The sequence below is a fragment of the Pleurodeles waltl genome, chromosome 3_1, assembly GCF_031143425.1.
Source record: "Pleurodeles waltl isolate 20211129_DDA chromosome 3_1, aPleWal1.hap1.20221129, whole genome shotgun sequence".
Taxonomy (NCBI): domain Eukaryota; kingdom Metazoa; phylum Chordata; class Amphibia; order Caudata; family Salamandridae; genus Pleurodeles; species Pleurodeles waltl.
The window spans coordinates 712,740,345-712,753,785 of NC_090440.1; the positions used below are offsets into that span (position 1 = coordinate 712,740,345).

General features: G+C 44.1%; 1 protein-coding gene across 2 annotated transcripts in view; it reads right to left on the reverse strand.

Moving 5' to 3' along the window:
• Positions 1-13,441, reverse strand: part of GALE (UDP-galactose-4-epimerase) — an 87,163-nt gene that overhangs the window by 45,338 nt on the left and 28,384 nt on the right. For both annotated transcript variants that reach the window (XM_069223455.1, XM_069223456.1), the window contains exons 4-6: positions 12,451-12,564; positions 3,555-3,731; positions 3,014-3,127 (exon numbers count right to left, since the gene is read on the reverse strand). In XM_069223455.1, coding sequence (XP_069079556.1) covers positions 3,014-3,127; positions 3,555-3,731; positions 12,451-12,564 — 405 coding nt within the window. The remainder of the gene's footprint in view (positions 1-3,013; positions 3,128-3,554; positions 3,732-12,450; positions 12,565-13,441) is intronic.

The window sequence follows — 13,441 nt, forward strand, 5'->3', positions numbered from 1 at the left end:
ACAGGATTGCCCTCTCTCCCTGCTTTTGTTTTCCCTTGCAATTGAGCCTTTGGTGGTGGAGCTCTGTCATAGAGGGAAGGCCTGGAGTATCCCACTGGGTGACGAGCCACACATTGTGTCCCTATATGCGGATGACCTTCTTGTGTACCTTAGGGATATTTTGCGGATATACTGCAAAAATCTGCAGCACTCTCTGGGCTGCGGGTCAACTGGGCAAAATCATGCTGGTTCCCCTTCAACCCCGCCCTGCCAAATCCAGGCCTTCGCCTTTTCTGAGTACTTATTCCCTGGCAGACTAGGACGTTCTGATATCTGGACATCAGCATATTCCACACAGAAGAGGATCTCCATGATGGAAACCTCAGGCGTGCGGTGACCTCCATCTTATCCCAGATGAATTTCTGGAAAACATTACCAATTTCAGTGATGGGAAGAATCGTCCTCTTGAAAAATGGTGGCTCTCCCTCGCTTGCTATTTTACTTCTCCAACCCCACTCACTGTGTTCCGGCCAAGTTCTTTAGGGAGCTAGAATCCAAAATCAGGGAGTTTATATGGAACGAGGGCCGTTGAATAAACTGTACTCGCCTCTGGATCGGGGCGGCCTGGCGGTGCCAAATATGGAGCAGTACTACCTGGCCTCCCAGCTCCAGTGGGTGGCGCAGTGGCTTTCTGGCCACCAGTTCTCCGATACGGCAACAAAAACACCACCCTGAGCAATGCCAGAGGTACTACGTATTTTCCACCCCCTTGCAAAGCCAGGGACACCGGAGGCGCTCCTGGTGAGTGTGGCTCACCGCTGCTACCACAGAAGCTTGCGCCTCATGCATGCAACTCTTCCCTATGCGCCTGCCTTGGCACTGCTGAGCACACAACAAGGTTCATGGCTCACGAGCGGTACTGAGCTGGAGCCCTGGCATGCGACTGAACTGCATACACTGGGGGATTTATATAGCGCTAATCCCAATTGCTACACTAGCAGCAGAGGCAGGCTTGCCATCAGGGCAGTTTCTGTTAGATCAGTGGTTCCCAACCTTTTGACTTCTGTGGACCCCCACTTTATCATTACTGGAACCCGGGGACCTCCACTGAATTTTTATTGGAATCCAGGGACCCCCTACTGAGTCATTACTAAAAGCTTGGCACCTAATCTGTTAATATTATTTAATTTTCTAAGCAGCCGCGGACCCCCTGAGGAGGCTTCGCGGACCCCCAGGGGTCCCCGGACCACAGGTTGGGAACCACTGTGTTAGATAATTCCTTGATAGCAACACTATCAGGACACTGGGGAGGCATAACAACTGAGCCGCCAATACACTTATTGCTACAATATATGCAGGTCATGGGGCAGGGCAGGCACTTGATGCAATGGTTCACGGACGCACTCAGAATACACACAGGTCACACCTGCACTGCGTACTAGCTGGGAAGGCAATTTGGCCCGGCCCTGTCCTGACAACGAGTGGGCCGTAGCATTGTCAAGCCACACTAACATTCCACGCAATTCTAGGTTTCACCTTATCCAGTTTTATGTCTTTCACAGGCCTACCTCACACCGGCTAAACGTAATAAATATTTCCACTGAGTGGATGCTGCCTGTCCCCACTGTATACTGGTAGGGGCAGACTTACTCCATATATTATGGTCCTGTCCCTCTTTAAATACTTGCTAGTGTTGCGTTATGACGTGATTATCGGAGTGCACGGTGCGACCGCTGCTGTCCACATGGGAAGCCTCTATTCTGGGCCTTTTCCCAAGAGCTAAGAAACATAAAGCCTCAACAACATTCCTAGATCTTGCTCTTTTGGCGGCCAAGCACCTAATTACCAGGAGATGGAAAGCCACGGAGTCTCGAACAATAATAACATGGGAAAAATCTTTAATGGTGTGGGCCGAAGCCGAGGGAGTGGAGCTACGGAGGGAGGACAATCCGGGCCTACGTAAATATCCCCTGGCCAATAGCTGGGATATGATATAGGATAAACTGCGGGAGTTAGGACAGAGGGTGGACATGGAAACTGCTGTTGTTAATGACGTACCGTTGACGACTGGATAAGCTGCCAGCGCGCAGGAACTAGCTGCTGTGTCTCTAGTGACGCGCAAACTTCGTTTGCATCCTCCCATTGGGAGGACTGAGACCCTAGTGGATAGAATGAGACAACCCTTGTGATCATGCACTGAGAGACTTAGATGGGCGGAGTAGACAGAACCATGGGTGCGGGGGATGTGGGGGTGCTTGATACGGACTCCAAGTTGTTACTTGTACTTGTGGTGGTATTGTTTTACATGCTATTAATGCTGAATCTTCACCTTTCTATGATGCTATGTGAAAGAGCTGGTCATTGAGAGGATATCTCAGGGCAATTTTTAAACTTGATGTGACAAGTGCCCCGGATAGGGGTCTGTGTACTACAACCTGGGCCTGATGCACTCCCCTCTTATATTAGCTATAGCTTATGGACACCAATTGGAGATCTGTTAACTGCCAGTTAACGCACATGACATCTACAAATTATGCCGGGAGTACTGTCTCTAGCTTCCCCTACTGCAATGTATGTCTGTACAATGTGCATGTTTTATATGCCTGTAAGGCAATTATGAATACGATAATAACAATAAAAAGATTCAAGCAGAAAAAGGGACAGACCTGACTACTACTGCAGTCATATAATAAGATAATAAAAAAGACATCTCACAAAAGGTAGATACAGCGAGTTTCGTTGTTGCTGAAATGTCAATTTTACTGTAGATTTTTTTTTAATGATAAGTAATATTTCCACATCTCTAGTTATTCATAGAATATCAGCATTACTAAACATATTGCACCTCATAAAATACACAAGTGCAAATAAGAAACAAAAGCACACACTTGCATCAAAGAATGTCTGCTGAGATTTGGTGTGGGCCACATGTAATATTTTTAGCATCAATACGAGTTTTCTATCCATTTCTAAACACATACTAAATTCCAGACACAAACAGCTGAAAATATTTTTTTAAATGCAAGTAATATACCTGAGCGACATACGGCATCAGATTGTTTGGGATTCCTTGGGGGTCTTCCCCAATCTTTCCAGAAATGTGGGCTCCAATCGGATTAAAATATCTTAAAAGGATTGCATTCCAGCCCTAAAAATACAATCAGAAAAACAAATCCATGTTTAATACAAGACAAAACCTGTTTGGGGCAACATAAATACAAAGATGCGTCAGTTTAAGACAAGTGATTAAGTGTACATATATAAGCAGAAGATCAAACTGACTTACAAGTAGAGGGAAGGACAAAAAGAGAAACAGGAGAGACGTTTAGAGGAAAACACGCAATAATCACACATCTAAGGGATCTGTGGTATTTTGTAGCTATGTTTTGAAGCTAGGAAATGATTACAATGAGTTATCTGTACACTTGTGAATGCATGTGAGGTAGTCTCTTGCTGGTGGCTTGAGCAGAAACAGAGAGCTTTCTTCCTGGGTCTCTTGTGCAGAGATCTCTTGCTTGGTGCATCATACAGACAGACACAGAGCAATCTCGAGCAACATCTTTCTTCATTTTTACCTTTTCAGCCTTGCAGAGGTCCTGGATCATCTCCTCAATGAAGTACTTGGTTTTTCCATAAGGATTGGTACAGCCACCCACGGGGTGCTTCTCATCGATAGGCAGGTACGCAGGGTCTCCATAAACGGTGGCAGAGCTGCTAAACACAATGTTCTTCACTCCATGAGCATGCATTATCTAAAGGGGAGCAGGTTCAGAATGAAGACAACAGTGCTTCAAAGCCAAAACATGACAGAAAGCGCTAAGGTCTGCATCTTCTTCCATTTTTGTATTTATTCAAGCACGCTGCATATATCCACAAACAATTGATATTACTTATGTGAAGTTGGACCTAGGTCATCCTCGACAGCTTTAGCCAGTCTTGGCTTTTTTTAGTCAAAAATACTTTGCCTTGTAGAATCTAGTGTTTCTGAGATTCCATTGTAAGCATGGCTTAGAGTTCTTTTATGCTAAGCACTATTTTCTAAAAACCTAAGAGTGACAGATGTCCTATATCACAAGGGGCAACTAAGCAGCTATGTGTTAGAGGCAAAACCTGATTGCCCAGTATCAGACACGTGTGGGACTAGAACGCTGATGATTGTCCCCTGAGGCACAAGTCAAAATCTACCTCTGTAGACCCTTGTTATAGTACAGGCTAATGTCGGCCTGGTAGCAATATCTCAAACTGCTGCCTTGTAAGGCGCTCCTCAGTCTCCAATGACCATTTGACCATGCAGTCAGAGCAGAGTGCTCGCCAAACACTGAAAAGGTCTTCAGTGATTACAGCTACTGTAATGGTTTGGTGCTACTTGCTTCCAGAAGTGATGGTGAACTCTTCCATACTCAAGAGAGTTGGGGTGTAGGTCTGCAGCTAACCCTGATGACAGTGAATGACAGCCTCACACTCTGTATGCTTGGAAAAAGCAGACAGCATCCCAACTTTCCATTTGTTTGGGGCAGCATATAACTAATTGTGGAGGTACTTTGGGACCGACAACTCTTAATTCCCAAAGAGAAAGGATAGGTTTCTTGGCAAATATTAGGAACCATGTCATATGTCACACAAGTCTTTGAGGTGTTCTTTCATGAAGCAGCTGGCACAGGCAGTATCACCTGCTATTTACACTTTGCAAGTGCTTTATCGATTTCTATTTGTCCACAAATTGATACTTAATTTACTCATTAGGACTGGTCTATTATAGCTTTGGTAGTAAGCATGACACAATTCCTCTTTCACTAAGATTACACCAAAATGGTTCAGGTACATGGCTGGGAGAGACAGAGCAGGACTTTGTCAGAGCCTGAGAATAACGTTTTTGCTCCTAGTAATCAGGTGACAGATGGCCCATTGCACTACTTCAAGGACCCCCAATCAGAGATCACCACCCTAGTAGCTCACAAACCACTGTAAGGACTCCTTCATTCAATGATGGTTGAATTTGAAACCCCACTTGTCCAAAGTTTAATGAAAGACAGAATTACACTTCTAATGTAGAAAAAAAGCATTTACAATACCTCACATTGGTCACAACACTATTTTGCTGGCATAGCCAACGGGGGTGGGGGTTTATGATGTGTCCCAGTCCTACAAGTTAGCACTGTTGATCTATGCCACATCTATCTGTGTGAGGATGCATGCAAGTGACAGCCCGCCCGCTTGTAAAAAACGGTTTCACTGGATATATAACAAACTCTAAATATACACGCTAGCGGTGTTTCACTTCCAAATCCCCGGCAAGTGACATGTACACAGACTGACCACGAACCCATGATGGGCCTTTGCAACTGACAAGTGTCAAAGTAGAACAACAAGTTTTAACAAATGCCTTTGTTGGTGGTGCTTTGATTTATCACACAGATTATCAACTGTTTGAGGAGTTTTCTGAGGAACAAGTCACTTGTGAAAGTAGTCATGTTATTAAAATCAGTCTCCCCTGTCTACCTCCTCTCTGCAGAATATCAGTCCGTTTTTAAAGAATATCTGGGCATCCACCTCTCCCAATCCACCCATTTCCTCATTTGTTCAACAATCCTTTCGTAATATTGCTTCTGTTAAAGCCTCCATTACCCCCACCCAGTACTTTTCTCTTTATTTCCTGTCCCTGTTCTCCTTTCGTCACCCGACACCTACTCCCCCCTCTGTTTTTGATGCTTCCAGGTCGTGCCCGGTACACGTCCTTTTTCTAATCATGGTCTGTATATGGACCCAGCCCTGTCCTCACGTCTTCTGTATGCTACGTCCACAATGCAGTGTAACACCCAGGGCTCACTGCAGCTCTTGTAAGATGGTAGGTAATGCACAATAATAATAATACAGACATTAAATATAGCACAGCAAAATTAATACATTTATTTATAATGATATAATTAAAAGTTTTAAACATTACGCTGGCATCTGATTTTCTAAGTGCTAGTGGACTTCATTCTCTCCAACTTCAACCATGCAAGACTTGCACACATCAAAAGTTAGAATTAAAGGAATGAGGATTCTTGAGCAAGAGGCTGCATTTACCAGTGTATCCACTACCAGATCTCCTACGGCTGCCTCAGACTGATTAGAACCCTGCTATGAAGGAGACTGCAGGGTGCGCTTAGTACAGATTAACAACAGTACAACACATCCTTGAACAGTACTAAACCAATCCTGGCATCATGTTCAGGGGCTCAGGAAGCTTTATGCTAGCCATGAAAACAAAAACATAATATCCATAAAAACAAAATGCTAAATAACACCCCATGGAAGACGTTGGTTAATGCTTTTCGAGTGTCATTAACTCAATTTTATTATATTGAGTAAAGACTGAGGAACTGTAAAAGCTAGGACCATTGCAAGTGGGAGTCAACTCCAACAAAGATTTGCATCGAAATGAGAGAGGCACAAATACCTCTCAGTCCATAGCCCCTAAGACCCAAGAGATGAAGGAAACATTCAGCATATACCAAATGCTGAAACCCCAGAAAATGATAATTGTCCATAAGTCATCAAGAAAGGCTTTCCTAAGGCACTACTATCCATGCGGTACAAGATGACAGGTTACAGGCTACTGAAGAGGGAGTACAGCGTTGTAGCATTTGTAATAACAGTAAAAAAAAACAGAAAAAAATAAATGATAAAATACTATGTCTGCACCCCCATACTGGAAACAGAGACAGATAGCTGACTGTGAAAGCCAGAGGAATTGTATATTTTTTTTATATATATTTTTATATAGTGTGAACATTACCTGAAGGTGCCAGAGCACATAGATAAAAGGTTCAAGAAATAACAAATGTAGTTACATAAGCTCTAAAAATTACAAAAGGAAGGAAGTAATTTAGTAGGTATACATAGCAGTGAAAAAGACAGTGTATACAGCAGTGAAACATGTATAAGCACCTGATGAAGTTCATGTAGTGTAGTTCTGTGCCCAGAGGTGAGTGAGTATGTTCTCAAAGGAGTAGTAGGAGGGCTTTCTGTTCTATTTTAAAGGTCACCTGCGAGGTAGTAGTGCCAAGGTTTGGAGTTAGCGAGTTCCAAATTCTGCTTCCACTACCCTAGAAGGATTGTGCGAGAAGTCATTCCATTTTGAAGGTCGGGAAGTCTAGCAGCAATGCTTCGGCCTGGCTTCAATTGGCAACCAGTGGAGAGAGACCAGCATATGGGTGATGTGGTCATTCCTTTTGGCCCCGTAGATGAAGCATGCTGCTGAGTGTAGAATCAATTTCAGGGAGATGGGATGATTTTAGTCGATTTGGGAGAGAATCAGTGTATGAGCAAGAGGTTTCATATCCTGCCAGGGAATGTAGTATCACATTTTCAGGGAAGACACAGTTGTTAGCGTGTATTTCTGGCCATGATGTTGATTTGAGACTGCAAGTTTAGCTTCTTCTAGTCTAGGAGGACCCCTATGGATATGGCACTGTCAACAATGATTTGTTTACTTTTGAGGATGTTGAATGTACCCATCCAGGATTGTAATTAAAATTTTAATTTCGAAGGGGTGAGGAGGAAGTATTCAGTTTTAGGTGATGAAAAGTCATCCAGTTCTGAACAGAGTTTACAGTGGAGGGTAGGTGCAAGATGCCGTTTGATGAGGAGAACTTTAGATATAGTTGTATGTCATCTGCATATTGATAGAAAACCCCTACTTTCTTAAGGAGGAATCCAAGTGGCTCGATGTACAGGTTGAATAGGATGGGGGCAAGGATAGATCCTCGGGGTACCTTGTCCTCAGACGCCATTGGTGTACAGAGAGAATTATCAATCTTTATCCTCTGTGATCTGCTCATGGGGAATGATTGAAACCATTTAAGGACCACACCATCAATGCCCATTAAGATTTTTAGGTTAATGTTAGGGGACAGAATCAGGAGGCAGAAGTTGCCGGAGTCTAGGATTTGAGGTGCATCAATGACCATCTGTAGTAAAACTTTCTGTGCTGTAGCCCTGATTGAATCCGTTTGGTATTCTTCTAGGAGGTTGTTATTTTTTATGCGTTGGGTGAATTCTCCACCTTTCAATGATTTTTGAGAGGTAAGGCTGGTTGATAGTTCTTGAGGTCATTAGTATGTGTGGAAGGCTTTTTGATGAGAAGGGTGGCTTGCCCAGTTTTGAGGAAGTCAAGAAATGTTCCTTGACTGAAGAAGAGGTTCCCCAATATAGTCCAGTATGGGAGCATGTAAGGTCTTTGGCAATGTTACCTGAGATTGGGTCCAGAAAGTGGTTTGAGGGTTAGGTTTTCATGATGATTTTGAGTAATGGTGTTAAATATTTGCCAAGTGTCTTTGGATTCACACATCACGGGAGGGGGAGGGTAGATATCTTGGCATAGAAACGATTTTACTTTGGAATCTAATAACTACAGAAACTCTTCTGCTTTAATGGATGTGAAAGTGGAGGGGCTGTTGGCAGTTTTAATCAGACCACAGAGGTGCTTCCGTCGGTTCCTGGCTGAGTCCAGCAGGGCTCTAAAGTGACTGGATTTCTCACAAAGGATATGTCTTTTGTATATGGACTTTGCTTTATGGAGACATTTGAGGTTGGTAGTGGGGGGCGACTGTCTCCGTTTCTTCTCTAGAATTCTTAAGGCTTTCCTTTCCTCACACAAGGTCTTGTTAAACCATGGGAGTGATGGTTTAGATTGTTTACCTTTTGCTTTGAAGTTCAGCAACATGATCAAGCATGTCAGAGAGCCATCCAAGAAAGTGGGAGGTTAAGCCACTGACATCTGTGATGGGGCTGATGGAAGTAAGTACGTTCTAGGCAGTGCTGCAGAGTATACTGATGTACAACTTCTAGGTATCTCGAAACCAGGTAATTGTTTTTAGGGTGGCCCATTGTCATGATATGAGACAGTAGTAAGGTGAAAGGAATAAGGTCATAATCACACCAGTCTATTGGTATAGATTCATCCACCGGGAGCAGGTCTCCTTTGGAGATAATTAGGTCAAGTATGGGTTATGTTGGATCAGGTCATTGTTGGAGAGAGCGAAGGCAAAGTGGTTCACTGCAGACACTTCTGTGGTGCCCCAGTGAAGATTAAAGTCTCCCAGCAAGTTCACTTTGTGTTATTTGTTCATTTACCAGATCAATGCATTCCTCGACAAAAGCTGTGTTATCTATCACCTGGAGGGTTGTATATTGCGTTTAATCTGAAACGTGTGATTGTGCTGAGTGTAGAGGTCCACAGTGAGGGATTGGAGTGTGGAATAAGAGCCATTGGCTATATCTCTGCACTGCAGTGAGTATTTGAAGATTTCTGCAATACCTCTACAGACTCTGCCTATCTGGTCTTTTCTGATGACGGAGCAGTTTGGAGGCAGAAGATGATCAAAAGTGGTATGCTATGTATCACTTTATCAGGTCTCACTAAGAATTAAGAGATCACAGTGTGTGTTGGTGCTTGAGACTTCCAGCTCATGCTTCATTGCAGATCAGCAGTGTGGAGTAAACAGCATAATGCTAGGATAACTGATTTGGTGTAAGGTGTGTCAGGGGTTTTGGGTTTGATAGGAATAATGTTCCTGGTAGCTGGTGACTGCTCTGGGCAGGTCAGGTGTTGGGGACAAGTCAAGGAAATAGTATTAATTGTGTGTTGGATGGAGTGGCCTACAGAGATGGTGGTAGTGAGACTAGAGGAGGTGAAGGAGGCTGAGGAGATTGAGGTGCTGTAACTTTCAAGTAGGTCGACAATGTCAGCCTGGGAGGGAATGGGTCTGAATCCTCTGCGGCGAGGGAGACTGCTACTCCTCGGTATTGAATGCCAGGTACAGTGAGGCTTCAACTGGGACCGTAGACACTCTAAGAGAGAAGATAGTCTACAGCTTAGATGGAATATAGTGTCCTCTAGCAGAGAGAATTTCAAGTAGACAAGATCTAATTTGCGTTCTACCCAGTTGGTTATGGAGATGAGGGTGTGGAGTTCAGAGGGAGGGAGGGAAGATGTGTGATGGGTAGTATTGATTTATGTGAGGTGATTACATTGTGGGAGTGTAAGGTGTAGTGTACAGGAGTGAAGTGAGGTGAAGTGTGTCCATAGTGGGTGCAAAAGAAGGCCTTTGTGGAGGTGGTTGGAGGAAATGGAGAAAGATGGCAGCTGCTGTGCGTCAATGTCATATGGGGAGAAGGGTAAACCGAACGATAGACGAGGAGCTGCAGTCTGAGTGAAAGAAAGGGATGTATGCATAGCCAGAGCTGGGTAGCTGTAGGTGGGTGTGGGGGGGATTTAGTATGTGATGGGAGTCTTGGTGTAGTAGACGGAGAAGTGTAATGTGCAAGGTGGAGTGGGCAGTACTCATTACATGAGGTGTTTTGTAGTGTGAGAGATCAGAGGGATTGTAGCTTGGATGGAAGAGGGGTGGTGGTGCTGCTGACGGGACTAACTGGCAGCTGGTCGTTGATGAGTGTAGGTGTTTGTAATGCGGGGGCGCAGAGAATGGTCCTCCATCTGCTGTACAAAGCAGAGGAAGCAGAGGGTAAATAGACAAAGGAGGCTCCACAACAGTGAACTGCCTTTTCAAATCTAAGCAATGAATAAAAGAAAAGTGAAAAGGCAGAAGAGCAGGAAAAAGTTTTGCAACAATCGACAACAAGGCCCAGAGATAAATAGGAATGTATGGTCCTTAGAGGACCGACTCTGAAACCTTAAACCAGCACATGGAGCCGATAAAACAGGACCAGGCGATGTGTGCCACCACTTGTACATGTGAAAATGTTATGCGCAGATTAGATTTGGAAATACTGATCTAGCCAACGAAGCCTTATTCCATCACAAAAAAAGAAGACCCTTGAGAAGGATGCTGGGAGCGGAACAGGGGGAAAAAGAACCAACTGAATACAAATCTACCTCCCCCTAATAATAAATCATGGAGACACGCTCTCTCTACATTATTAATCTAAAAAATGCATATGAAGTCCACTGTTAATATCAAAGACCTTAGTCACGTCATTTATTGAACAAATAACATGGTACTTTCTTCTGTATACATAGTTTGTTAATAATAAGTTCTCTACATATAAACGATCTATTTGTTTCACAGAATTACATTTCTATACAAAATTAAATATACGAAGTCTCCCTATAGTTTTCTGACTTTGCACTTTATTGCTTTGCATTAACCTGTGGTAGACAAAGAGTTGTCCAAGCTTCCTGAAGCGGAAGCAGAAAGCCCTAAACTAGTACATGTCAACGTATTGGCAGGTTAGTATTCAAAGCCGCTGCAGCACACCGAGCAGAAGTCCACAATGCCCTCAATTCTGCTTAGTCCCAGATGACTGCATGAATTTGTAATGAATTTGGTTTACCCATTACCACAACTCCACTTCTATCAAACACTCCAGGACCACATTGCAAATGGGCCTGGTGGAACCCAGGTGGAGAGGGCATGGCACAGACATTTACTTCCTGTGTAGGATCTTTATATTGTTACAGAAGTCTTGCTTTTCTGGACTGGGGCGCAGAGCAGCAGACTCGTTGTCTGGTATCGGGGTGAGGGCAGTAGTCGAAGCCATTTACTCTCTGGCACTTTAAGCGTCATGCTCAGTCTCTTCCTGCCACATCCATGAAAGAGTTCAGGTTACAGAGCCACTGTGTCATATATGCCACCGAAGATACAGTTGTTATGTCCTAACAAGTAAACAAAAAATGTCTCCATTTGGGGACAGGAGTAATCGGGAAAACTGCCGACAATGGGTACGTCACAGGCGATACTGTCCTTGTCAGATGAATCACGAACAAACACGCTAGAGACCATGAGAGCGGGCTCCAACCATTCCCAACAGCTGACAGAAGACATATTCTAATACTTTGTCTAACTCCCTAACTCCACTTCCTTCCCTGGCCTCTCCTCATTAACCAACTGCATTTTCAAAAACACTTTAATAGGTGAAAATCACATGGTTTAAATATAACAATGAACAAGTTAAACTAAAAGCTGCATCTCCTCTGATTGCGTCAAAACGTAACTGTCACTCACCAGCTCAAGTTCAGGTGTGCTGAATCCACCCAGCCGAATATAACTACAGGAACGAATACATACAGGTACATGCACCAAACCCTACCTCAATCTGTGCAGGAACACGAAGAAAACAGTTCTCCTTCTAAAGATTAAGTCACTGAAATCTGTTTTCTACGAACGGCATGGCAAGAGTCTCCATCCAAGTCTCACACGTGGCTCATGTAATGGAATATACACATATTAACTGAAATGTCTGCTACCTTTCTCTGTACAGTCCAACAACTAACTACTTTAGATAACAGGACGTGCTCTGCGACAAAGAACCATAAACCAAATCAAATACATCAATGCACTCAGTCTCCACACCTCAAATATCAGCATTTCATGTATCAGACTGTCATCCATGTTTGTTAAGGCGCGTGCAGACGCTGTCCGGCGGTGTCCCCAAAACTGCGGCAGCATAGCTCTTGTCACTCACCTCCAGGAGTCGTAGTGTCCCCGTCACATTCACCTTGTAGTATTCGAGGGGCTTCTGCACCGACTCTCCCACGGCCTTCAGCCCCGCAAAGTGCAGCACAGCAGAGAACTTGTGCTGAGAGCAAAGAAAGACAGGCTCAGTGAGACCTGGTCTACAACAAAGTGCAGTAGTTCAAAGAGGTCCCTGGAACCCTGCGTGGGGCACTGCACCATCCTTCTTGGACATCGGCAAACTGTATGCTACCAGCTGAAACACTGCATCTCAGGTCCAGTACCCTCACCCACACTGGAGCACCCTAGTCTAGCGGCGGCTCACCCGAACAGGAACAGTGCACCCCCTTGCTCTAATACCAGACTGACCAACTAACTCTGCAGCACCTGCTCTACTACCCATCAGTGGCAGCTGGTGACATTTGAAAGTGGTGGGGCGTAAACAGTGGGTATGGCTTATGCAGCAAGCGAAACTGCAAGCTTAATTGACAAACGTGGGGTCCTGGGTGGATCCTCCGCCCCAAAAAAAATTGAAAAAAGATTGACAAACGGTGCATTTGAAAGCAAAAGAATTTAGTGAGAAAGCAAGGTTTACAAAGGCAGTGGGCATGTACAGTCTTGAAATGTTAAAACACATTAAAAACGAACCCATATCTTAGTGCATTAACATGTTCAACAGTTACTTTAACGTGCAAATTGTACAGCACAACAACTTCAGGCCCTTTAAAGTTTGTGCTTGCCCAGTGTTTTGCACTGCATGCGGCATCAACTTTGGAAGAACATTTTTTAACCAGGCATCACGAAGCACCCACATGCTGGCTGCAATCTGTCATACAGAATTATGTGCAGACAAATCTTCAAGTGGAATGAAAAAAAGTAGGGGCTCTCCAAAAGGGAACATGTAAAATACATTTCTGTGATACCGTAGTGTGCAACCTGACTTGTATTTTGATTTTTCTCTGAGGTTGTTATTGCATCCAGAATTATAACACATCGACTGA